At 35.7% G+C, this 25,706-nt stretch overlaps 1 protein-coding gene across 2 annotated transcripts in view; it reads right to left on the bottom strand.

Moving 5' to 3' along the window:
• ARL5B (ARF like GTPase 5B) overlaps positions 1 to 25,706 on the bottom strand; it is a 98,920-nt gene that overhangs the window by 69,904 nt on the left and 3,310 nt on the right. The window contains exons 2-6 of one of the 2 annotated variants that reach the window (XR_011337641.1): positions 21,190 to 21,250; positions 19,796 to 19,943; positions 16,895 to 16,978; positions 15,082 to 15,233; positions 11,436 to 13,169 (exon numbers count right to left, since the gene is read on the bottom strand). Coding sequence is in view for 1 of the 2 variants with exons in the window: in XM_069859558.1 (XP_069715659.1) it covers positions 13,121 to 13,169; positions 15,082 to 15,233; positions 16,895 to 16,978; positions 19,796 to 19,943; positions 21,190 to 21,250 (494 nt within the window). In the remaining variant the exon portion in view is untranslated. Of the gene's footprint in view, positions 1 to 11,105; positions 13,170 to 15,081; positions 15,234 to 16,894; positions 16,979 to 19,795; positions 19,944 to 21,189; positions 21,251 to 25,706 lie in introns of those variants that run through there. The other variant, XM_069859558.1, reaches the window with a different exon arrangement.

Consider the following 25,706-nt stretch of genomic DNA (forward strand, 5'->3'; position numbering starts at 1 on the left):
CCAAGGATTTAAATAACAGAAATGTGAGATCTCTGAACTAGAGCTGGTTGTTAAATTCAAAGTATTACTGCTAAAACTTGATCTCCATGACATTTGATTGTCCTATTATCATGCTATGTGCTTCAAAAACCTGATGTAGTGCAACAGACATCACTCTAATGTTATTTATAAACACTATAAAGCAATGAATGGCTGTGAGAGTTAGTAGATTTGCATGTAGAGTCAGAATGAATGTGACAGCCCTCCACTGCAAGTTCAAATCTCCTAAGAGGCTAAATTAAAGGTTTTGCTACAACACAGGACAAACCAGAGTGAATAATTTAGCTGTCATTGAGTTTAATATTAGGCTACGGAAAATCTGAGCAAGATCTGGGCCAGGAAGGTTTTGTAAGGCTTTTGTTTGGTTAGTAAAAACCAGGGTTTGGATTTTGCATATATTTGTCATACCACTTCCAAACTATATTTTTCATACCACTTCCAAACTGAATTTGAATTGAACTGTAGCTTTCAGTGAGTGTTGAGAAAATTACAGCAAATGCTTGTTTTTCCACCATGTTTTCACATAGAGCCTAAATTCAAGATGTTGCTGAGAAATGTACTTACGCTTCTCTAAATGTTATTTTGGGGGTCATTTTGGGAAGTAAAAAGAGTTTAATAGCTTCTGATTGCATTGCTCATTCTTCCAAAGCACAACTAATATTGACGAAATTTCTCACATGCTTAAATGCAATAAGTTTCCTACATCACTCAGCTGCGTGTGCATCACAGGGGAAGGAAGATGGGACATTTTTTACATTTGTAAAGGGGTTGCTTTTTCCTTGCATCTTTCCACCTCACTTCCTTCAGGAAGAGCCAGAGAGGGTGTTGTTAACACCAATGTTGTCATTGTCTTGAAGTCACTTACTGGTTATTTTTAGCCAGATTGGCTCCCTGACTCATTGTGGTCACCTGAATGCTCAAACCGATACTCTGGGCATGGAGACAGACCACAACTGAAGTGGCTAGCATAGGCAAGCACTGGCACTCGGTGTCCAGAAAGCCCAAGACAAACTGGATCAGGCTCTAAGCTTCAGTTCAAAGTTGGCCCTGCTTTGGCCAAGCACTGAACTAAATGAGCTCTAAAGGAATCTTCCAGCCTCAAATATCCAACTCCAGTTAATACAGAGCAGTGCCCTCCAACTCAAGCAGACTCCCAAGTTTCCTCACCTTGGCAGACTCAAGGCACTTCACTTCCACTTCCAAGGCCTTTTTCCTCCTCTTTTTTTTTCCCTACGCATTTCGCCCCGTAGGCAGCATTGTTCAGCAATCCTACTCAAACACCCTATAAGATAGCCAGCAAAGCAGGCACCTGCTTTTGAACAATTACTGAATAAGGTACTGGGGAACACATGAAGCTAAGAAAACACTCTGAATATCTGTTAACAGCTAAAATGCTCTGGAAGCATGAATGACAACAAAAAGGCTTTAAAACAGAACTTCTGTTTGTGACTATGAGAAGTAGATTCAGCGAAGAAAGGAAGACAGCCACAGGACAAACCACTAGCTCTGAAATAGCTGAGGCATGATTTATTTAGACATAAATAATCAATAAGAAGAATAAGTGAAGGGAGAAGGAGTCTGCAACTAAAGATTGAAAAGATAAACATGATTTTTAAACATAATCTAGAAGGGAACAGGTTAAAAAAAACTGAGTATAAGACAAAATGTTAAAGAACTAGACCCAGAATTACCATTTAAGGAAAAAATAAATTTCCCAGTCAAATATCACTCAACTAGAGATGAAGCTTCCAATGTGCAGAGTACACTATAACACTTCAAACATGAAAAAAAACACACTCATACAAAAGAGATAAGTGATGCAGAAGGACTTGCAGAGGTTAATACTGGAGTCAAAACAAGACAAAAAGTTGCACAGAACATCATATTGTGTAGTAGAATCACAAATCAAGAATATGTCCAACACTTAAAAATAAAAAAATAAATAGTATCCCATCATTTCACAAACAAATGCAAACATCAGCAGAGTATAAAGAGCACAAAAGCAAGGCTGGAAACAGCATTATTAATGTATTGGAAGGAGCAAACAATATTGCAGTAAAAATAATGAACGGGCTATCCATTTTAAGGGCAGCAAAACATTCATTTAAAATTGTACATCGGTGAACAGTCTAGTTTTACAAGGGCATGGTAACTGATGCTCTTGAGAGAAAAGCTGCAGGAAAACAGGTGAAACTCAAATGTTTTAACAAAGATTTAATACCCAATCGAAGAGGTTTGTGAAGTAACTGAACAGTAAACCAAGGAAAGGGAAAAGGTACAATGTATATGCAGTATTACCAAAGTGGGGGAAGTCTCAAATAGAGCAAAAGATGTGTCTTGGTCTGCATTTCACCACTGGGAAGCCCATAAGAGGTGCATCAAGCAAAAACAGCTCTAGGAAGAGTTTGAGGATGTTCTTCAGGAAATATCCTGAGAGAGGGCCTGAAAGAGCCCATCTACTTTATACTCCTCAGGCATGGAGAGCAGGTGAGGCTTTTCTGGCTTTTCTTTCTCATCAGCTGAACTTGGACAAAACAGACATCTGCCTGTCCTCTTGCTGCCTCATGGCTTCTGAAACAGTGGACTGACCATTTACCAATTGTCTATTTGGTTCATTAGTCTCTGATCTGGCCCACGCGCATTTGATTAGTTTCTACTTCATCAGGATTCTGCTCATGACAGAAACAGAACTTACAGGGATGTCCAAATACAAAAACTGTACACCAGCCTTAAACTACTCCATTTATTACATGATGCCATTTTACAGTCAGTGTTTTTTAAATAAACACACAGCAAGAATCCCACGGTAAGAGTCCACCCAATCACAAGCAATGACAGGTACAAGGACTACTTGGAAGTGAAGTGTATATGTGCATTGAATTAGTACTATTTACATGCATCAGTCCAATGGAAATTTCCTTAATGTCTTTATTTTTTAAAATAGTTAATAGGAATTTTAATTAAAAGTAAACATTTTTCTGCTCTTAAAAGTTTGATTTAACAGTTTTGCATGCGTTCAGTACTACGTGAAAAGGACACAGCGAGGGGATAATTGACCTTGTCAGCTATAAGCAGTCTTCTCCTTGGAACATTTAACTCAGAGATGCAGTCGATTACCTTCAGGTAATGCCCGCTTCAAGAGTTTTATTGCTCTCTTTCTTTGAAATGAAATAGATTTACTAGCCTAAGTTATATCTGGTTTGCCTAAAGTTCCAATGGCATTTTAGCATAATTTTAGCAATATTAAAATTCTCTCTAGTTCTAGTATTAGGCTTTAAAAATAAAGCCACTGACATCTGTGTTTCAAAGCAATTGAATATTTATGAATCTTGCAAGTAGTTTTTCCATAACCCTGAATTCATTAGCATGTATATTAAAGTAGATTTATAGGTTCAATAGCTTATTTTTACTTGTCATATTGTAAGTCTACTAGACAACTTTTAATCTAAAACTGTGCCTGTACCTTATAATTGTCTGGGAGAGTCTGTGGGTCTTTGACTTAAACTAGAAATCCTGGCAAAGTGAAAACAGGGCACAGTGGTATGCCATGGTTTTAATACTCTGACATTACTCTCTGGCCAGGAATCTTAGGGAATTTGTGTTCAGTGTCAAGAAATCCCAGCTGAGAAGTAGTAAATAGAACAACAACTGAAAAGAGAAATGTTGGAATGAAGTCCATGGCTCACACATGGGCCCATTGTCTAGTACTTGTTCAGCACAATAGAAAAACTCAAACTCTTTTCTCTCCTAAAAAAGCTTCAAAACCAGTCACACAGCAGAAGACTTACACTGATTCACATGAGGCAAAATGATATGACCTTAGATGAAAGTAATTTTTCCCTCTCCTTATTTCAACACAAATATAGTTAGCCTTATTTTCTTCTTTTTTCTTTTTTTTTATGAAACATTTATAAATCAATATATTGGTTAGCAGAAATGTTCTTGACTGCACAGACTAGACAATCAAACCAGCAACCAAATTAAGCAGTACTGAATGTAATTGCTTATTATCCAGATATTCACAATTCGAGATAATGTAAAATCCCATTTTCTTTACAGCTAAAAAGCACAGCAAAAAGATAAAAAGATTCATAGGAAGCAAAAGAAACTTCTATAATGCTTGCAGAGAATCAGTGTATGGAATTGCAAGCAGTCCAATATTTTGTTCATTAACTCCTAATTAGATAGTTCTATAAAGAAGAACGAGCACTGTCGGATTACATAGCCTACTGCAAGTCCCCAGACACTTCCTGTATTGTGTTTATTTTCACAGAAGCAATAGGATTTAATTCTACAGTAATTACTTCCCAATTTTCCTACAGAGCAGAAGTATATTACATTTCCTACTAAAATGAAAACTGATTCTATCAAGTAGCTGTTGTCTTGCAACTTACTGATAAAAGTGCAAAGGGAGAATATTTTAAGAGTCTGCTTTCATCTTTGAAAGGTGCCAAGTCCAACAGCAACTGTTGGATGGGAAAAGCAGGTCTAAGGGCAGAGTGTTTGAGCCTTTGTCTGATCAATATTAATTTTGTACAATAATCACTGGATACACTAGAATATGTATCTGCATCAACTTCCTATACATGCAAGACATATATCTCTTTAAAAAACCCTCAGTTATTCATATTTTCCTACATTTCTGAAAATTTTTCTTTCAATTGGCTTCTTCAGCTCTAACTGTACTGTACTCGGCTGAAATCTGTCCCAAATTTCTATTTATACCATCTTTAAAAAATATATTCAAAGTTTTTCCCAACACTGGAGTTTGAATATTGGTAATAGCTGCAGATATAATGTTGTTAATGATTAAAGCTTGACCAAACCGTATTTTTCCTGACATGGCATTTAAATGACTTATCTCCAAGCCTAGTACCTGACAGCAACTTCCTTTTTTTAATCTGGCCAAACTAGTTAACTTTCTGGTCTAGTTCTGTTGTCTCTAGAATGGAATAAAACCTCCAAGGCAATACAGGAGAATCATAGAATGGTTTTAATGGGAGGGGATCTTTAACAGTCATCTAGTCCACCCTCCCTTTAACTAGATTAGATTGCTCAGAGCCCTACCTAACCTGACCTTGGTTGAAGCTGACAGAAGAATGATAAGCACTCAAATGATTCATTGAAAATACTACTCAAAAAGTGAAATTTTGAAAATTATTTTTCAAGGCCAGAAACCAGAGTTTTGTTCAGTAAAGAAAACGGTCATATTTGCTTTAAAACTTTCATAGAAGATTCTGACCAGTGTTAGTCAGTTACCAAGATTTTCTTAAGTACCATCATTTAGCAGCAGTATTTGTGAAACACATTTTCTGAGAGTCTTTGAAAGAACTCTGTAAACCTTTTTCTGACCAATAGTGACTTTTATTCATTCAGTTCCAAAAAGGTCAGTGGATACATGACTCCATTTTATCTTCATACCTTTCATTTCAGCTTCCACTGCCTTAAGTCACAACTAGTTCAGGACAACAGGGCAGTGCGATCAAACGCAACTCTGGAGACAAAAGCAGCTCATTTTTTGTGGATTCAGTGCATGCACCACGTGTCACTGTACAGCACAGAAGGCACTGTACAGGGCTTTGGAGACAGCACCTGAGGGCTGGACAATCCAGCCACAGAAAGGGTGCACCTACACAGTCAGAGTGTGGAGATCCACAGGTTAGCATTCTTACAAAGCACGTTCAACTCTTGATGTGTGTGGTTTTGACACAATCTTGTATATCTGTCTGAACAGCTTCGGGAACAGAATGGATTCTCACCCTACAGACTGAGCACATCCGAGCTAGGTCCTGCCTTCTCCCACCCAGGCTAACAGATGTCTAAAACTATACCTACTAAACACTCTTTGGTACAACTTGTACATAGAAGTTACTTCTGCAACTAGCTATGAAAGATGCGCTGCAGAAACAGACAAAGTTTCAAGACATCCTTGCACACCAATTCATCAAAGAAAAGTCTTAGAGAAAAGCTGAAAGAAATTGTAGTCTTATAAGACTTCACTCCCTCCCCAAGTGCCCCGCACTGTTCACCACTTCTTTTTGTTTCAGTACAGAAGATGAGTCCTTTTAGAGCATAAAATTCAATTCCATCCGTACTGAAGAGTGGCCAGCAATAACTTTCACTGTGAAGATAAAAAGGAAGTGCTAATTATTAGGCAATACTTTTGTCAACAGCAATAACATAGATAGGTTTTAAAAAAATTATACAGATAAAGGGAAATACACAAAATATGAGACCATGAAACATAAAGACAGAATTACAGCTTTCTATTTGCATTTATATAAGATTGCTTTTTACACTTGTGCATATTTCGAGTATTTTACAGTAAAACTTTTTAAACTCTGTCCACGTGCTGCCCAGCTGACTACTGTTCCATGATTAAATAAGACAACACTGGGCTTTGCAAAGTCATGGAGGAAAGATCCACCAGAGACAGAAGACATGTTTTGCTCTCTTGCCAAAATTAACGTTGCATCTATCCGTGAACAGAGTATTAAGTCCAGTCCGCTTTTTCAATTGCAAGGTCTTTGGTTACACCTCCACAGCCTTGCGCTAGGTTTCCTGCTTCCAGACTCATTCCATCTGGCAGAAACTCCAGGTTTTAATCAAAGAGAATGAAACAGAACCTACTAGCCTAAATTCTGCTGGGCATTGGAAAAGGAAGAACTGAGGAAATACAAAGCAAGAAGCAATGGAAGAGACAGACAAGTGACAAAGAATGTTCTCTTCTTCATGTGCAGCACTGCTTGTCATTTAGTAACTGCATCCTATGACTGCTGTTGCTTCCCTGCACTTCCTTCCACCTTTGTCTCTGTCCTCACTGCATGCTATTCACCTTGAAACTCCTTTGACATTGCATAACAGTTTAAGCATTTTGGAGGTGCCAACCACATGAAAGGATACTGACATTACATATACCCAATGAATTAATGCATTCACACATGAAGCTTGTGTCTTTCTAAAAATAGATGAAAAAAAAATCCAAATATTTTCACATTTGGAACGGAGTGGCAATGTTTTGTCTAAATCTTCCTTCAAGTCTGAAAAAGTAACTTGTAAACTATAAGCAAGCCAGGAACAATTGCTTTGATTTTACATCAACAGTTAGAGAAAAGGCAGCTCTGAGCAGCAGATGGGTGGATGCTAGAGCAGTGGATGTGGTGTAGTACCTCTTCTGGGTTAGACTGAGAAAATCAGCATCCTTTCTGGGTCCCAAGTGTCCTTTTGGCTAAAAAGGTTCCTTTTTTTTTTTATCCCCCTTTAATCTAGAATTCCATTTTATACAAGAAGCACAGTAAAAAATACTCATTTCACCACCATAAGAAGGTTATAGTGAACACTTGTCAAGAATTCACACTAGCAACCAAGCCTCAGGTACAATCCAAGATTGCCCAAATTGTACTGTCTTCAAAATCATCAATAAGATGACTTAGTAGAAACTGGCATCCTATTCTATCAAACAGCACCAAACATTTTTTTTCTTATTATGAGTTATCAAGTCTAAAACAAATGTGTACAGCTTTCTGAATTGCATAAATACTGAAAAAGCAGGCATGCCATGTCACCATGTTGTCCTTCCTTGCTCCATTCCAGCCTTTCCTTGGCAAGAAGCAGCATTTCACCACTGCAGTTTAATCTTTGTTCTACTCGCTCCTATCCGAATTTCAGAGAAAGAAAAACCTTGCAGCATTTGATAGCACTATACATTACTCAGCTCTCTAATTTCATATATTCTTGATAAATACCAAAATACTTAGCACCAACGGTACACAACAGCAATAATTACCACTCTTTCAGAGGAGATATGCATTACATCAGCTGTAACAGAATTTAGATAGGCAATGAAAGATTGTTGGTAGTACTGCACGCTGGGACCGTTGCTATTTTGAGCAGTGCTTACCATTATAGATTATCTGAACCTTGCAATGAAACTGCCATCTTACTTGAATTTAGCCTACATATGCAATATGAGAAAGACTACAAACACGCAAGATACATTTCAGCAGTACAGCTGATAGTTCACAAATACCAAATCTTATAGACACTTGCCTTGCAGTTTCTGATGAGAAGTAGTACAAATTTGCATAACCTTAAGAGGAACAACTGCCAATCAACCAAAGCTCAAATAAGATAAGGCATGTCATTGACAGCAGACAGAGGTTATTATAAAAATGAAATATGTCAGGAACTGTATTCACTTTCTTGTTGTCTCCGTACTCAGATGGAGCAACAATGAAATGTTTGGAATATAACTCTAACCATAAATGATGAAGACAAAATGCTCTTAAGCTACAGAACCAAGTTTCAGATTTATTCAACACTCACTGTTAACTTGCCACACACAGAAGCAGTAATTCAACTTTCCTCTCTTGTATGCTTTCTGCATTGTATCTAAGTATGGTCCCCACAATTTAGCTAGTGACACGAAACCACTTCATTTTATATAGGTGTTTTTAAAATCCCTCACGTTGATGCTGAAAGCACATAAGCTAAAATGCAGGGTTGGCACTGTTAAAGTGATCCTTTCCTGCCATCTAGGGGACACATACCAGTGTGCAAACGCAGGACTGTCATCACAGTTCTATACAGGAAAACTTGCTATATGAAATGCTTTTCTCTACCCCGCAAAAAATCAACTTAAATGAATAGCAGCAAAACTACCAAGAAACAAATCTAACTGAAGAACAGAACAACTATTCTAGTATAGACCATATGCATAACAATTTAATTCTGACATAACACTAAAATTTTCTACAGCAAATTAGTTAAATGCCCAGCAGCAATATTGATTCGATAATTTAAGACTGGCATTTACATTGCGCAGCCATATATTCTGAGCTACTCAGATACAAGAAAAGCCTTTTGATTTTTCTGGATACCTCAAGTGAGCAAGGCCTATGCTGCTATTAACAACACGTAACTGTCAACTGCAAACAGACTCAAAAAAGATTGAGATGTCTGTGGTCCAAGAAAGTGAGGGAGGAAGCAGGAAAAAGCTTGCCTTATGAAAATTTAGCTCAGTATCAGAATTTGCTTTCCAATACATCATTTACATGTAGCACTAAATTTCTTGAAGTCTTATTCTCCTACATGGTAGGCACATACACTGTGGAGACAGTATGCACCTTTCTATTTGTCTATCATAAGAAGCAACACATGGGAACACTCAACTTCAAAAGATCATCAAGGTAATTTTAGAAAAATTTAAAGGTTGTTCCAAGACACAAGTTCCTACTGCTAGTGTTGCATCGTGGTCATGTTTTTCATACTTACTCTCTTCATTGTTGTATTCCAGGCTCTTTCACATGGCAGACTCTACAGAAGGAAAGACCAAACTCAGCTAAAAGCTGAGCATAGTTAAATTGACACACAAAAATCCAAACAATATTTTTTCCTGCTCTTCTGTTTGGATTTGTTTTGCTTTTACTTTGAATGGCAATAGTCCACTAAAACAAACACTCTTCACTAAAACAAACAAAAATCCATGCTTCCCATGGCTGAAACGATGTGAAAGTCTCTTCAGGATAAAAATTGGAGCTTCTCCTGGGATTGAAGGAAGCAGGTGCCCAACCGAGATGTTTTGTGAACTGATTCCAGCTGCAAAGATGCAAGCCAGGAGTCTGCCCCAGTGAAGGGAAGAGCAAGTGATTTCCCAAGCCCCTACAGTTAAAGTGACTATGTTACACTACTTTTAACCTCTACAAAAAGAATAAATACAAATGCCCCCCACTCCAAATTTAACAAAGCAACTCTCTGATTAATTTTATTTTGATAAAAAAGTTTTGAGTAGCTGCGCTCAAGTCCTTTTCCCATTAGTGTGTGCAGTGTGTTTAACTACCTGTAAAAAATCGTTGGCTTGGAAAAAGTGAAGCTCCTCACGATCTAGGCAAGAAATTAAAAATAATAAAAAGCCACATGCCAAACCATTTACAGTAGTATAACATAAATCTGTGTAAGACACCTTTATTTCTTGAACTAGAACACAGTAGGTGTTTGCACAGCACAAACAGAAGACTGACACTAGATCAAACTGCTGCTGGGGAAAAAAAAAAAAAAGAAAAAATATCTCTTTTGGTATTATATTGATGGAATTTGTTATTCACAGAAAAAAAAAGGAATGTCTCCTGTAAGAACAGGGTAACAGCACACATTTCAGAATAAAAATCCCAATCACTAATAGCAAGTCTTAAATTTAATACAAAAAAAACACACAAAGACTAAAACTAGAAAACATCCAGTGCCCAAAAGGAATTGGAAGAAGCTGTGACATGGATTCTGAATGTTAGTACTGCCTGCCTGGCTACACTTCAGGAATTCTGTGCCCCTGTACCAGAAACTGTTGTCCAGGTTCTGTAGAACATCTAGCTAGGGGAATATTTAGATGCCCAGATAAGACATCAGCAATGTCTTGGAAATGGAGACTGCTCAGAGGTAGAATGCAAAAATGAACATAGACAAACCAAGAGAATGTACTTAAGCTGTGTAAAAAAACAAACAAACAAAAAAACCAACAAAACAACCCATATTTAAAAAAAGGAGACGACATAGATAAGAGATTGGATTTAGCAAGACATTTGTATGAGGAAAATACAGCTTACGTAGTAAAACCTATGGTGCATGACTACTTTATTTTCTGTGCAGTACCTCACATGCCTTTATTAGTATCTTTAGACAGGACACTAAAAGGAACCGATACCTCAGGGGGAAGGAATAACAACAATAACAAAAAAAAAAGGGAAAAAGAAGGATTGCAATTACAGATAGGATGGAAATGTAGTAAGGCACTATCAAGAAATCAAGACAGCTTGTTTCCTAAGCCTGACCTTCAGTGGTGAGTACAGAAACTAAGGTACATCCTTAATGCAAACTACCATGAATATACTTGTAAAACAGTGAAAAAACCCCATTATACGCATTCAGGAGCTCTCAAACAGATTGAATATTGAAAATTACCTCAGGTGAGACTGGATTTAGTAATCAAGCTATAGATTCAGGGATTTACAAATGGTTTTACTTGGAAAGCGTAGAATAAAAAAAAAAAAAAAAGGCATGATTTTGTAACACTCAAAGGGCCATACATCCAGACTGTACTTTTTACAAATATTCAGGACTACAATCTAAATTACATAAAAATAAACATGAAAATAAGTCAACAAACGAGAAACTTCATTTGCAGTATTTTATTATTTTCATTTATAATTTGCTTCCATAACAAACAAATCTTACTTTCACACATTAGAACTCTTGTTAGCATGAACATTGGAGCAAGAAGCTCCAGTATCAGATTTTAACTTTGCCTTGCATTCCTCTTTTTTCTTTAAGCACTGCTTTTTGGTGATTTAAATTACCTTCTGAGCACTTTGACTTAAAACTCAATATTGTGTCTCCTAAATGACTTTTGCTAACCAGCATTAATATACAACTCCATTCAAACAATCAGTTTCCACATGTATTCAAAGTCTTCTTTTTAACACTTACGACAACATATATACTGACACTTTTAAAATTCCATTAAGCTTTGCTCAAATAAAAATCGAAACAAACTGAAATTAACAGAACTTAAAATTTTATTAAAGAAACCTCACTGTGCATGAATTGTTAGAATAAGATTTAACAAAACCATTTTGTCCATCAGCAAAATGGTTTTAGTAACCAGAATCCATGTAGTTTTCAGGCATGCAAAAGTGCAGAACAGTGCTTTTGGAAAGCCTGCCAAGCATTCACGTAGGTTAAGACACCTGACTCCTTTTGTGATTTCACTACGAACTGGGCGTCTGCTATTGGTTTTGCTTTCTTCCTGTCCCACGACGATGTTTTTTTTGAGCCTTTGGTGGCTGAAGTTTGTTTTAGTGGCTAATGTTCTCAAGTAACTTCAACCATAGCTTTACAGTCTCTTTGCAAATCTAACCATCCCCTTCAAACTGAATTAAGAGTTACAAGGCCCAATCTTTCATCATCTGCTTTTCAAACAGAAACTCTACTTTTTCACCTAAATTTCAGGTGACTGAACCTAACCCAAACACCATCAAAAGGTCTCTGCTCCTGCAAATAAAACTAAAAACAAAAATTAAGGCAAAATATTTTCTCTGCAATAAAATTTGAAAACATATTTGATGGCAAGTAAGTAAATGTCAAGTTAAGCTTCACTCTGAAGACTACGGGTACAGCACCATGATTTTGATCTGTTTAGAAACCTGGCTTTTCCCTTTTGATTTTGCATTTATTTAAATATCAGCACTCTCACTAGAAGGTGAGGAAGGCTCATGTATACAGTATTTAAAATTTTAACAGGTTACAGCAAGTCTACACATAACACTGGTTGCTGTGATTCCAAATTTAATTATCAAGAGGTTTACTTTTCAAAAGGCATTCAAGTCCTAAATGACTAAATCAGCACTTAATACAATTTTTATCCACTAAACAGAGATGCATTTTCAAGTAAAAGACTCTTATTGTAGAACTACTAACAAGAGAAACTGAGAATTAATTTCTTTTAAGGCAGATATTCAATTATGTACCAGATTAAAAGCCACCACACTATTAACTATTATTAACTCATTCAGCATTTAAAAATTTGCAGTCGTAACTATTAACTCCCATGCTGGCTAGAACTCTACTGAAGCCCAGCTGGAGATATGGCTACCCTTAGAGGCTGAGGTTATGCCAGAATAAAGTCAAACTACTTGCTACTTTTTTTTTTTATTATTAAACAAACTGCAGTCATTAATGTTAGTAAGTTATATAAACTATTTAGAAAGAGGAAGTATGAAATATTGACGATGACAAAACACATTTTATAAAGCTATAATTGAAAAAGTTAGGATACATATTCAGAGACGTTTCAATGCTTGAAAACAGATCCACGTATGTTCATCCAGTTGAAGATTAGTGTATTAAAAACATTAAGAAAATACTTTGTGTATCAGTTCAACTGCACTTGATTCAAGTACAGCTCAGGGCTTGGCTGATATAAATTAAACATGGTCACTGCCTCGGCAGCCAAAGTACAGAAATGTACATGTTCACAGGATAAATAGAAGTCTCTTCATTTGTGGGAAAAAAAAACCCAAACCTCAAAAAACTATCTCACTCCAATACGTGAGGTCATCCACTCCAAGCCTTGACATAATCTGAAAGATAAGAGAAGTTATATTGGTATTAATTCTATTCCAACATCTCTGAAGTATTTTCTACTTGTTTTTATGTTTGAAAACATCCACTTAAAAGAAATATAAACAGCTGGAATTGGGACTGAAATTTGAGCAGAGTAAATGTTTTAAAACTGAGTCTTCTTAGGCATTAAGCACAAGCAGATGGTAAAGCATACTATTTCATTGAAGCTTGGCACTACTTCAGGTTGGTTTTTCTCTTGTAAATCTGAAACACATTATTCTTACTATACTTATTCACAAGTGCATGGAATGAATTTTTTTTTTTTCCTACAGGTTTCCCATGAAAAAGTGCTTACTTGAAAGCTAGATGTTTACACAGTAACACTAAAAGCAAAGGACAGGTTGCCCAGACTGAACTAGTTCATGAAAAGGCAACGTATCAAGAATTACAAAATCCCATTACAAAATTAAAGATGTTTACATAGAACATCAAGATCACACGGGATCTAATCTGCTTACTCAATTTGCATCTCTATTTTAATAGAGTTCTTTCATTTCAGAAGACAGGCTTTCCTTTGATTCTCTAGAGATCTAGTTTCCTAGTTTATGCCATCTTTAAGTTTCACTTTTGGGAAGTAAATCATAACTTAACTATCCAAGCAGACTAACTTCACTCATATAGGGCTAATCACCCTAGACTTCTGTCAGATGTTCCCAAGGAAGATTCAGCTCAGTGATCTAACTCTGGAAATTTTTTTAGAAGCCGGCCTCAGTACTGTCATAGTTTTATACTCTAATTATTCATATTTTTTAATTTTTTAAATAAGAAAGAAGCAGCCTAGGATGGCCAATGTTTCATAAACCAAAGTTCATATTAATTAATTTCTACCTTCCTCCAAATGCTAACTTGTTTCATACACTAACTGAATACTCAAAATTGACTTGGCAAAATTGGTAGGAGGAAAGCAGAGTTAACTCTTAATATGAAACAATACAATCCAAAGACTCAATCACAACAACAGTTTGTTTTCACTAACACATTCCACCCTAATGAAGTGAATGCTACCAAACACTCTACAAGGCATCTCTATTACATTAGAAAATAATTTATTACCAGAAATGAGGAAGATGCTCTCACTTCCCAAATGCTATTCACTATTTTTATGTTAAGAGACCACATTATTGTAAAGGTTATACAACATAGCTGGAAAAACCCTCTATTACATACTAGAAGACTGCTTTAGGAATCAAGATAAAAAAACTAGCACACTTCAAACCAGGTAAGCAAGATACTACCCAACTTGTTACAGGCTTTGACCTTCATAGATAAAAGATCTATGGAATGCTCAGCTTTCCATTTCAGTAATCACTGGCTTAATGTATACACATTTCAAAATTACTTACATCCGTCAGATATAAACAAAAGATTTAGTATTGGTAATAAGTTTGTTTTGTACTGGATCCACGCACCTTTTAATCAAATCTACGTTTGAATGCTTATCAAAAAAAGCCAAGCAACACCCCTCCTTAGATGTTTACAATACATCAGAATGCAAAGGAAGAAGACAGTATTTTGTTTAACTACACAGACAGGCAGAATTAGAGGGTAGCGCACAGAGAGTAAATAATTATGCCAAAATCTACATATTGGGGGGGCTGGCATTGGGGTTTGGATTTTTTTTGTATTGTCTGGGGTTTGGTTTGGGTTTTTCTTAAGAATAAGCTGAAAGACTTTCATACAAATTTGGAGTTTGAGCTCTGAAAATGACCCACCGGGTTCAATAAAGAAAAGGAAAAATTTAAAAAAAGCCCCTCTGACTAATGAGATCAGAAAACATATTTGTTCAGGAAATCCACACTGGTGTAAATAGGCTTCCAACTGAGTACACTCATTTACAATATATTACTACATTAAGCAGTGAGCATTTACCCTTCTCCTGTCAAAGCACAACAGGACTGAATGTGCCACGGATGATCCTTTATGGAGCTAAGGGTGAGGTATGTAGATATCTCGGCCGCTGTCATGCAACCTTTCATGTCCTGCTTGTTTGCAAAGATGAGAACTGCAGCCTTCCGTAAATCCTAGAAGTAATTTAGAGCATTCATAATAGTTATTATTAAGAACTAAAAGGCTATTGCATTAACTGAATTTCTTAGAAGAACTGGATTCAAGCTAATCTACAATTACACAGCAGCATGGAGTTTTAACAGATTTACTGCATTAAAAATTAATTACATTAAGACTGAAGAAACCAATTTATTCAGAAATGTTCTCCACCACAGAGAATCAAATTATACTGCACTATAAGACTATCCTTTTGGTGTTGACCACATGTTCCTACATTAACTAACGAAAGCCTTGCTAAAATATATTTCATAAAGCTCCAAACCATCCAGCTAGCAGAATTATTATTGGACAAACATTCCAAACTCTGCATTAGATACTATTCAAATGTAAAAGCCTGTTAGATATCACTCCCTTGAAATTACTTTTAACTTCATTAAACAAGTTCTGTAGTGATTAAAGCAGTAATGATCTAAGAAAGCTATTTACATTTTTGTACATTTATCCTATTTTTCCAAAAAGGGACCTCTGTTAATACTGCAGCAGTTTTAAAAACAGAAACCAATAAAAAATTGTTTAGTTTTGGTATGGAAATTAAGATTCCACATAGCTATGAGACAAGAACTGGTATGTACAGTTTTAGGAATGCAGAAGGGTAAACGAATGCAATACACAGGTAGCCAATAGTTATAATTAAAAGCACTCAATACATTTCAACATATACTAAATTTTGAGACTTCCTCCATCAAGAGAAGAAATCCCCAAACCCTTATGATCGAGAGTTGAAAATACTCTCCTACAAGTAGGCCAGTCTAGGCCTACTGACTGTTTTCAGGAGATAGTAGATGACAATCTCCTAAGAGCTTATAACACCAGAAATTAATAAGCCACAAGAAAAATCCACTACAAAGTCATCTTTTGACCTATTTTTGGTTTATATTTTCTTCTTACTACCAGATCCAAACTACATTAATATGAACTGTAAAGTGAAAATTCATGCATTTGAAACAATGTGAATCTCCCAGAGAAATGAACTCAACAGAATTACTTGCATTGTACTAAATAATTTCTCTTCAAAAATGAGGATATTTAGATTTAAAACAACCTTAATTTAGCTTGAGAGTGATCACAGAAGGTTTTAATGTACTTTAGCTAATTCAACATCAATTTAGTATGCTTCAAGGAGTTGACCTGGTGTTAAGCAGTCCTATAAACAAAATAATTCAGAAGGAATCTGAACTGGAACCGATTTATACATAATATTATGCTTCTAAATTTTAAGGAACAGCATTAAAACAAACAAGAAGGGTAAACAGAATTGCCTACCTTCTGATATAAAAATAATTTAAAAAACAGTTTCTTGAAATTTTGCTAAAAGAAGAGAGATAGCGGTGGAGAAAATGTGCACTTACGTTTATATGAAGTTTAAGATACTTAACAAGTTCAAGATTTGCCAAGTAAAGAGTGATTTGATTACAATCAAACAAGTCCTGTTAGAAAAGCACTTCATAGTAATTTTCCTGTTTACTTATAATTTACACTGTTCTTAAAATATGAACAGCATGCATGCACATTGAGGCTCAGGAGTTTTTTTTGTGAGAGTATTTTTGTTAACATAGGAAGCATGTAATGTTATTTGACTGTTCACAACAAAAGAAAACTAGTACCCCCACCATACCTCATGAGCCAGCATTCTGTAAAGTTCTTCTTTTGTAATAGAAAGTCGCTCTCTGTCAATGCTGTCAACAACAAGAATGATGAACTAGGGGAAAACACAATAGTACAGTATGTAAGTATAAAGTAGAAACTACAGAAAGCATGTTTTCAAGAGACCACTACCAAAAGTCTTCCTACAAGAGAGTCAGACTTTCAGCACACAATAGAAAATGTAGCAAGAGTTTTATTGTTACAGTGCGGGGATTTATACATGAAGATTGCTAAAAAAAAAGAAAAAAGATTATGCTTGTACATTTCAGTACTGCTACTAAGACCTACTTTCATATACTATGGTTAAATCTTCATGGATTTTCAGGCCCTACATCATAAGCAAAATAGTGACATAGTTACCAAAAAGTATCCACAGATAGTGGATTACATTTAAAATGTGGATGACGATTGCAACACAGTTATAAATGAAAACAGCTATTACTGTCCACTACTGGTTGAATACTCAGAAAACTATATAAACTGAAGCTGAAATTCCATATTTTGAAGGAAGAATTTTAGCAGTTCAGGATCCTCTTACAAGGGTTAAGAAATGTTAAGAAATGTTATTTCAAAACAGCACATCAGGCCTCAGAAAGCTATGGACCTGTAGGGCTTAGCATTATGTTGTTGCACGGCACCTTAACCTTTTGTAACGCAAGGGGCCCGTGCAGTTGGTCTCTCCCTCTCTCACAACTTTGCATGCTTCCACCTAGGCACTTGGAGACATCTGTGATTTTACCCTGCCAGGTACATTATTCTCATGGCGATGCAATTGTGAATCCTGAGACCTTGCTAGGTCTGGTACATCAGGTGTTCCATGAGAAGCAACTGTCACTAATACAAAAATTACTCTTTTACCCACTCTTTGTATCCCTTCTTTCCTACCTTCTATTTTATAGCCTTACACTAGAGGGGTAAAAAGACAAGGCATTACATAGCAGGTAAGACTCAAGACAATCCTTTTAAGTGTTACACAACAGCATTTGATAGCAAATCATAACAACTGATCAGTGTTCAATAGTTGCCCTGCCCAGAGTGTGCTCCAAGAAGTTTTAACAGCATCATAGGTGGGAACATTGTGATGAAAATTATACAGATACTATAAAAAAATTAAAAAAAAAAAAAGAATTACAGGGAACACATGCTACACAACGAGATGACATTCACCTGAGAGATTCCATCAGTTCTCTACCTTGAGGGAATACTTATCCATACCTTCTACCTTTTACTGTAACTCTCTGCCTCTATAGTCAGTAACTCAACCGTGAGAGCTCCCTCCCCTTTCCTCTCCCCATAGATCTTGTCTCTGCAAGCCTGTCTCAACATCTTTGCTGTAAGAATAAAACCTGACTCTTAAAACAGAACTGCAGAATTAGCCATATTAAGTTAAAACTAATTAGGACAAGCATATGCTGAAACGATTATTTGTGGGATTTTTATATTACTCCAAAGATTTTGTTTAGATTGCTTCAATTTAGAGAGGGAAAGAGAGAAAAGAAAGACTGTAACAAAAAAGGAGGATTAGAGGTCACAGCTATAATTCTCCAACATATGCTCCAAATCACTTTGCCTTATAAAATTAAGGAGATTCATTACCCATTGAAAATGACCACAAAGTATGAAAAATTAAGTCAATTTAATGCTGCTGTGACTTTGAGATGCCTAGCAGATGAGTAGGAACAGTAAAGGAATAATTCATATCAGGGAGGCTAGGATTAGCATACTAAGCAGATTCCTTTTTTTCTTGAACCATTTCCAGCAGCAAAGCTTCTAAGTAAGGGAAAGTTCTTCTTTCCAAGTGCTAGAAAGCACTGGATTTCACACACTTACTAGCCAGAATACGATGAAAAACATCTCCCCAACTTCCAGAATCAAGGACAAATATCAACAACTTATTGCTATTGTAGCAGATAACGCTGGCAGAATTCTCTTCACCCTCATGTGTACGTATCGTAGATACAGCCATACTTTTCTAGGTATAATTAATTTTAGAATAGAGATAAAGGCTGACGTGTTATCATTGGGATTTCAGTAGATAAAAAGCTTCTGAAGATCTGGGGTGGATCGCTCCGATCTCTCCTCTCTCAGAGGGGCATAGGGCAGAAAAGCTCATTTCACAGGAGGACGGAATGCTTTTACAATGGATATATCTACAAGAGATCTCTACTTTTAGTAGAAAAGGCAAGAAATAAAGTCTAAAATTTCTACCTCAATACAGAAGTCTCAAAGTAAGGCTACAGATTTTATATGCACATTGCACTGATAACTTGTTGGCATCAAAAACACAGGCATAAAAACCAAACCCCCTAAAGACAACTGTTGGTGAGTCCTACTCCAACCTTTCCAGCAATTGCAGCTTTACCAGTTACCTCATGAGTAGTGCACAGCTAGCCTTTCCTTTATCCTTTGGATAAAAGACACACACTAACAAGCTTTTTTATGTATTGCTGCCTTAATTACTCTTACCTCAAAAACATTTCAGGCTAGATATACAAAAGTTAGGTTAACCACTGCAAACCCATGACATTTTGAAAGTTCATGGCAAAATTTTCTTTTTAATCTACTTGAAAAAACTTGCAAAAAACCCTGTTTGATCTGAAAAATATTTCGATATGATCTGATTTTCTAGGAGAAGCAGTCTAAATTCCCAGTTTATATGACAAATCAAACAAAACCACTGTAAAGTATACAGGAAATATACTTCAAATATTACCATAAAATTAGCTACATACCAGAGACACTTCACACTTTTGGGTTGGTTCTTCCTCAAAAAGACTTAAACCAAATACAGCTGCAATCTTTATAAAAATCTACAAATATTCCTAATAAATAAACTTATTGGATTTGCAGATTTCAAAGCAGCTTCTCATACCTCTGTGTTTGAATAATAGGTATTCCATGACGATCGCAATGATTCTTGTCCTCCAATATCCCACATTAAGAAATGAGTGTTTTTCACAACTATTTCTTCTACATTGCTTCCTATGGTTGGAGAAGTATGAACCACTTCATTCATTAAGCTAAAGGAAACAATATCACACCATAAAGACCAGCCAGTAAAATCCACAAGGCTTATCACAGCTCAGTAACAACAAATCTGTTGTAAAGACAGAAATATGTGTAACTGTTAAAAAAACATTTAAAAACTAGGCATATTTCAAAAAGCTATAATTTGGATTTTTATAGAAATAAAGCAAATGTTTAAGAGAAGTTCTTTAGCAAAAAGATTAGTTCAATCTGAATTTGGACTAAAAACTGTGGCTGACTAAATTCTAGAGTGCTTTTCTATCAGCAATTCTAAGCATGCTTAAAGACTTCAGCAACCAAAAAAAGCATGTAAAAGGCTTATAACACGTGGATAAGCATCTGTATTTTAGAAGGCTTTTCTTTTTAAAGGACGTGCTCCAACAGACACTTAAAATAAACCTGTTTCAAAGTAGAAGCTGCAATTCTAAAGATCCCAAACAAGGGGATCACTAAATTCTGTAAAACATAAATCAGAATATGATTTTATTACAGCACTTAACTTCATAACTCAGTATTAAAATGTATGCCTAAGAAATATTTGTTTACATAGCTGACTATTTCTCAGTTCTACATTTAAGCTTTGAAAAAAAGTGCTTAGAGAAAAGTTCGTTAGGAAAACATCCTCTGTTGCCTTAGTATCCAAATATATGAATAGTGATCTATGATACACCCTCTTCTTTTTTCACAATTACAATAGCAATTCTGTTTCTGCCAATATTCTTGAATTTATCATACAATCTTTAAATGCTGGCAAGATACAGGTGCAAAGGCACAACTGAAAATGCTTAAGGTAGGACCTACGCAAGATGAAATGCTATTTTGAAGAATCACAACTGTTAGACACTGGAATAAAGCAACACTTGGAAACATTTATGGATTTTTGCAGAATGGCTAGAAATGTCATTAATTTAGAAATAATTTTCTTCTCTGCAGTTCTTGGCAGCAGGATTATTTCTATGCTTACAAATAAAGATAAGCTCTGAGTGCAAAAGAATTTGCAGTTCAGTTAATGCTTGTATGTACAATTTTGTAATTCAATTTACAGCTCAATTTTAAAACATGGCAATTCCTTCACATACCTTTTAAACGTTTACTCTGTTTAGAAAACTAAAATCATTAATGTGCACTGTAATCTGGAACCCTATAGGTTCCATTAGGTTGCAAAGCTGAATTTTCAATGATGAAACAGTGATAAATACTAAAATGAAAACAGAAAAACAAAGTAGTTCATATACTTACAATTGGTAAAGAATAGTAGTCTTTCCAGCATTATCAAGCCCCACTATGATTACTTTGTGCTCTGCATACACACAAAAAAAGTCAAGAGTAAGTTAGTGGAAACAGCAATAATTATAATTCTGGTTAATTGCTTTGCCTTACTGAAGAAAGTAACTGCTTGTTTGTCTCATTTTAATAGCTTACAAAGACTACTGATGACTTCAGGGAAGAAAAAGAAATAATCCACCAAGACTCATTTTCTCTTGAGGCTCCAGTTTTAGGAAAAGTCAGTACTGGAAAACTTCATAAAGGAACGGTTATTAGTATGATTACTTCATTTTAAAAGAATGTAGTTTTAGAAAGAAAAGTACAATGAAACAATATAACTAATAGTAGTGTATCATATTAAGACAATCCCAAACACCCAAAGACTGCACAAAATACTAGCCTAACATTCACGCCTCAATAATAACCACTTGTTAAAGGACCACAGTCATTCACACAGCAAAAACTAAGAGGAAGCTGTATTTTGAATAGATCACAAACTCCAACATTGCAATTTCTGAAACTGAAAAATCACAGAATGACAGAATAGTTGAGGTTGGAAGATATTTCCAGAGGTCATCTGGTTCAACCCCCCTCGTATGTGAGATGCTCTGGTCCCTTCATCATCTTTGTGCCCTGTCACTGGACTCCCTCTCCAGTATGTCCATGTCTCTCTTGCACTGAGGAGCCTGAAACTGAACACACTACTCCAGGTGAGACCCCATCAATGCCGAGTAGAAAGGAATGATCCCCTCCCTCAACCTGCTGGAAAGTCCAGCTCATAGAACAGTCATCTTCCAAACACTGCAATGTTATTTTTCCAGGCACAAGGGGAAACAAAACCCAAACTAAACAAAACCAACAATCCCCACCCCACGGCCCCGAACTTATGTTTCTCTGTAGTTAATCCTTCTTAGAATTTTAAATACAGAACTACAGCCAATTAGAATGGTTGTCCTTTTGATACACCTGTGAAGCTAGAAGACAGTGATATGCTTACTGATACAAGAGGCAAATCACTTGAGAGCAAGGAATTTACAAATAGATATTAGAAATAAAGCTTGCATAAAAAGTCTGTGAACAGGCTCACTTTTGAAGGGGAATCATTTAAAATTCTAGCATGCTTATTCCAAACCAAAACACAGTTCACAGCTTAAAAGATTTCCTCCAAAATACCACAGTCCATCTACATGACTTATAAGAAACTACTAAAAGGTGAGGAGATCTATGGTAAGTATCAAATTGGTGTTTTCTTGGCCATCTAGTGGGTGGTCAGAGGAAGAATTGAAGTAGTTTTGACTTTGTTTTTTTTAAATTTATTTATATACATAAACCTAGGTCTTTTCATGTTGAAAGTGATTTTAATAGAACAATCTCCTGCTTGGGACTTTTTTTTGCTATGTGATACCACCCTAACATATGTTGAAATGCATTTCCTTATATCAGTTCCCCTACTACTGCATCCTGTCAACACATTCTATGCAAAGAATTCTTCCTGGCAGTGGATCCAGTAATACTTTTAGCCCCATATGAAGCCATATCAGTAATTAATAGCTCACCCAATACATAAATAGTATCAAATCCTCTCTGCTTTTAACTTTAATAAATCATTAGCTACCCTGCCCATCTCTTCTTCAAATTCTGTTTAGTTTAAAGAGCTTTCAAAGTTCAAACACAGAAATATCCTTCTGTTGTTTTCAAAAGAGCCGTGTTGTCCACTATTGTCTGAAAGATGATGACTACTTTTGCAACATTCCGTCTGAGTTATTTTCAAGGAAGAAAAGAAAATGAATTCCAGTCAGGCATTATACACTGCTCTTTCCCACCTTCCCATCAGAATACAGAGCCTTACTTACAAATGAATGAGAAAAAGATTGGATGAAACAATATCATACTACTTAAAGTAATGAAAAAAAAAAAAATTCCCCATTGAGATCAATTTTTGAAAGCCCCTGAAGCACTAAGTGGGGAAAAAAGGCACAGCTTTTCTGTGTTCTTCCACTGTTAATTAGTATTTTATACAGTAACTGAATGAGTACAAACAAGGAACAGTCACTTACTTGTTAACTGTGTGTGTTTGATGACGAAAATAATAAGTCGTAGTAATAATAAAATTGGTATCTCATACAAAGAACAGTTTCCACATTTTATTAACGATAGTTACTTTCAGAACTGCCATCTATAGTGATGGAAAATTCTTCACTCAAACATATTCAAAAGTTCTGTCTAGCTTGTTTAGATTAAAGACATTTTACTTGTATACAAGCATTGGAGGTAAAACGTGAACTTAAAAACTGCAAAAGTAAGAGTAAAATTTTAGCATGATGAATAGTAGTTTACAAGAGCAATTAGGAGAAGCTAGATGCTACATTTAAGAGAAAAGACAATTATGGAGTAAAACACAGGCAGTGATTTATGCTCATATTTGTGTTCTGTACTTATAGACTAACCCAAGTTTCTCCCTTTCACTGCTTGGTATTCAAACTCAGTTTGGATTGTATTCATGAATACCTTCCCAGTCCTCACAACAGAGTTGCCAGAGAAGAGCAGTGTCTTTATAAATCAGGTAGAAAGAGGGGAAAAATAATTAGAAAAAGTAGGAATACTCAATGGGGTTAAAAAAAAAAAATAAGAGAGTATTAGACTAATGTTTAAAAGAATCCAAAGAATTCTACCAACTATTCCTGGCAGACTGTTTTAAAAAAATCAAAAATACATGTAATGTTGTTAAAATAATCATCTCTGGCAGTATTACAAAATAATAGGACAGTGAAGATGATCAACTTGCAGATGTTAGAAGGAAGACATAACACCATAACATGCTATCTTCTCCACTTGCTCTTCTCTATTCCTCTGTGATGAAAGAACCAAAACTTTTCATAATTTTGCCCTTTCCTCTTTCTAATTTGCAAGAAAAAAGAATTTCTAAATACTTTAAGGATGAGCCTCACTCTTCCAACATATCTAAAAGAAGAAATTAATACTGGAAAGGGGACCAGTACTTCTTACACTGTGAAACAAAAACTCATATCTAGTTCTGAAGAACCAGAGGTAGCTTCACAATGCAGACAAAAGTTTGCTAAAGAGGAGGCAGAAGGAATAGCATTTTACTAAATCTCAAAGACACTTCAATACAAGGACTCATTCTGCACACTAAAAGCTGCCTTAAAGTCTTCGTTTAAGCACAAGAAAACCCTGTTTAAATATATTTTGTATTCACATTTGATTACAAGAAAGTAGCTTTTAATAGTCACTGTAACTGAAATCCATTTGGTTTTCCAGATAATGGTCTCTGCTAACCTGACTGTATAGTCTAGGAACTGTCAGCAAGCGTAAGTGAAGTGAACTGTGAAATGACAAAAATTTCAACCACCTTGACTCAGAGCTTACCATAATTTTTCTTATGGTACTTTAACACCATATTGTTACAGCATTAATTCAGAGCAACCTGGAAGACTTTGAGTGACTATCACCCAAAAAAAATTAAAATACAGAGTTTTGAACTTTAAGTAAAGAACACTATTGGCCACACATACACACAAAATAATAAGGTATTGACAACTATCTGAGTTGCCTTTATTAGGGTTGCTGGCATTCACTTCTGTTTTTTTCTTATCGTTTCATTGAGAGCAATCTTGATAGTATTGATGGAACGATAAGTCAAGTAATTTTTTTAGCTTTTGCTAGCACAGGCAATAAGTTTGTTGCTCCACCATTTATTCCAATTATTACATGTTGCTTAGAAAACTGAGCCATTTGAGCATTGAACCATAGCTTAAGCTGGTCATTTTTGAAGTCTGATTTTTTTAAAAATGTTTTTAAAAGTTATTTTTAAAATAAGTGTAAGTTCAGTTTGAACTTATGATACCTCATAACTGACTTTAAATGGCTGCAGGGCACGATATTTTAAATGAAAACAATACCCAGGCAATGCTTTTTCTCAATTTCAAAAGTAAGGAAAAAGAATCAGGAAGCCATCAGTGAGTCATCCAGAAAAAGAGACGAAAGTCTATTTTTAAGCCAATTGTTTCTCTTATAAGAAAAGTATTTCTGTTTCAGTTCACATGATTCAATTACTACTTAAGTAGGGGACAATATATCTTGAGAGTTTTTTGACACAGAAATGCTTATTGTCCTCCCTCCTTCAGGCTTTAACCTCTACACTGAAAAGACATGGAGACTGGAAAACAAGAAGATTAAATAAGGCCCAGAACAGCTTTGTCCATTACCACTACCACCCCAAACAAAACCAGCCACTGTTTAAACACTTCTGCCAAAGTCAAACTAGAAATTAATGCTTCCAAACATATCCAGAGAACTAAAAAGATATTCCCTGATGGACCATGCTTGAGGCAGAGACTGTTAGCCTTCCTCTCTTTCTTCAGTTATCAATCTGAAGATCAGCACAGGCATTACCCATAAACTCTGTGCTACAGCTTTTCTAGTTCCATAACACCACACAGCAGATGAGGAGAGTAGATGATGCACTGCAA

Source organism: Phaenicophaeus curvirostris, chromosome 6 (assembly GCF_032191515.1).
Source record: "Phaenicophaeus curvirostris isolate KB17595 chromosome 6, BPBGC_Pcur_1.0, whole genome shotgun sequence".
Taxonomy (NCBI): domain Eukaryota; kingdom Metazoa; phylum Chordata; class Aves; order Cuculiformes; family Cuculidae; genus Phaenicophaeus; species Phaenicophaeus curvirostris.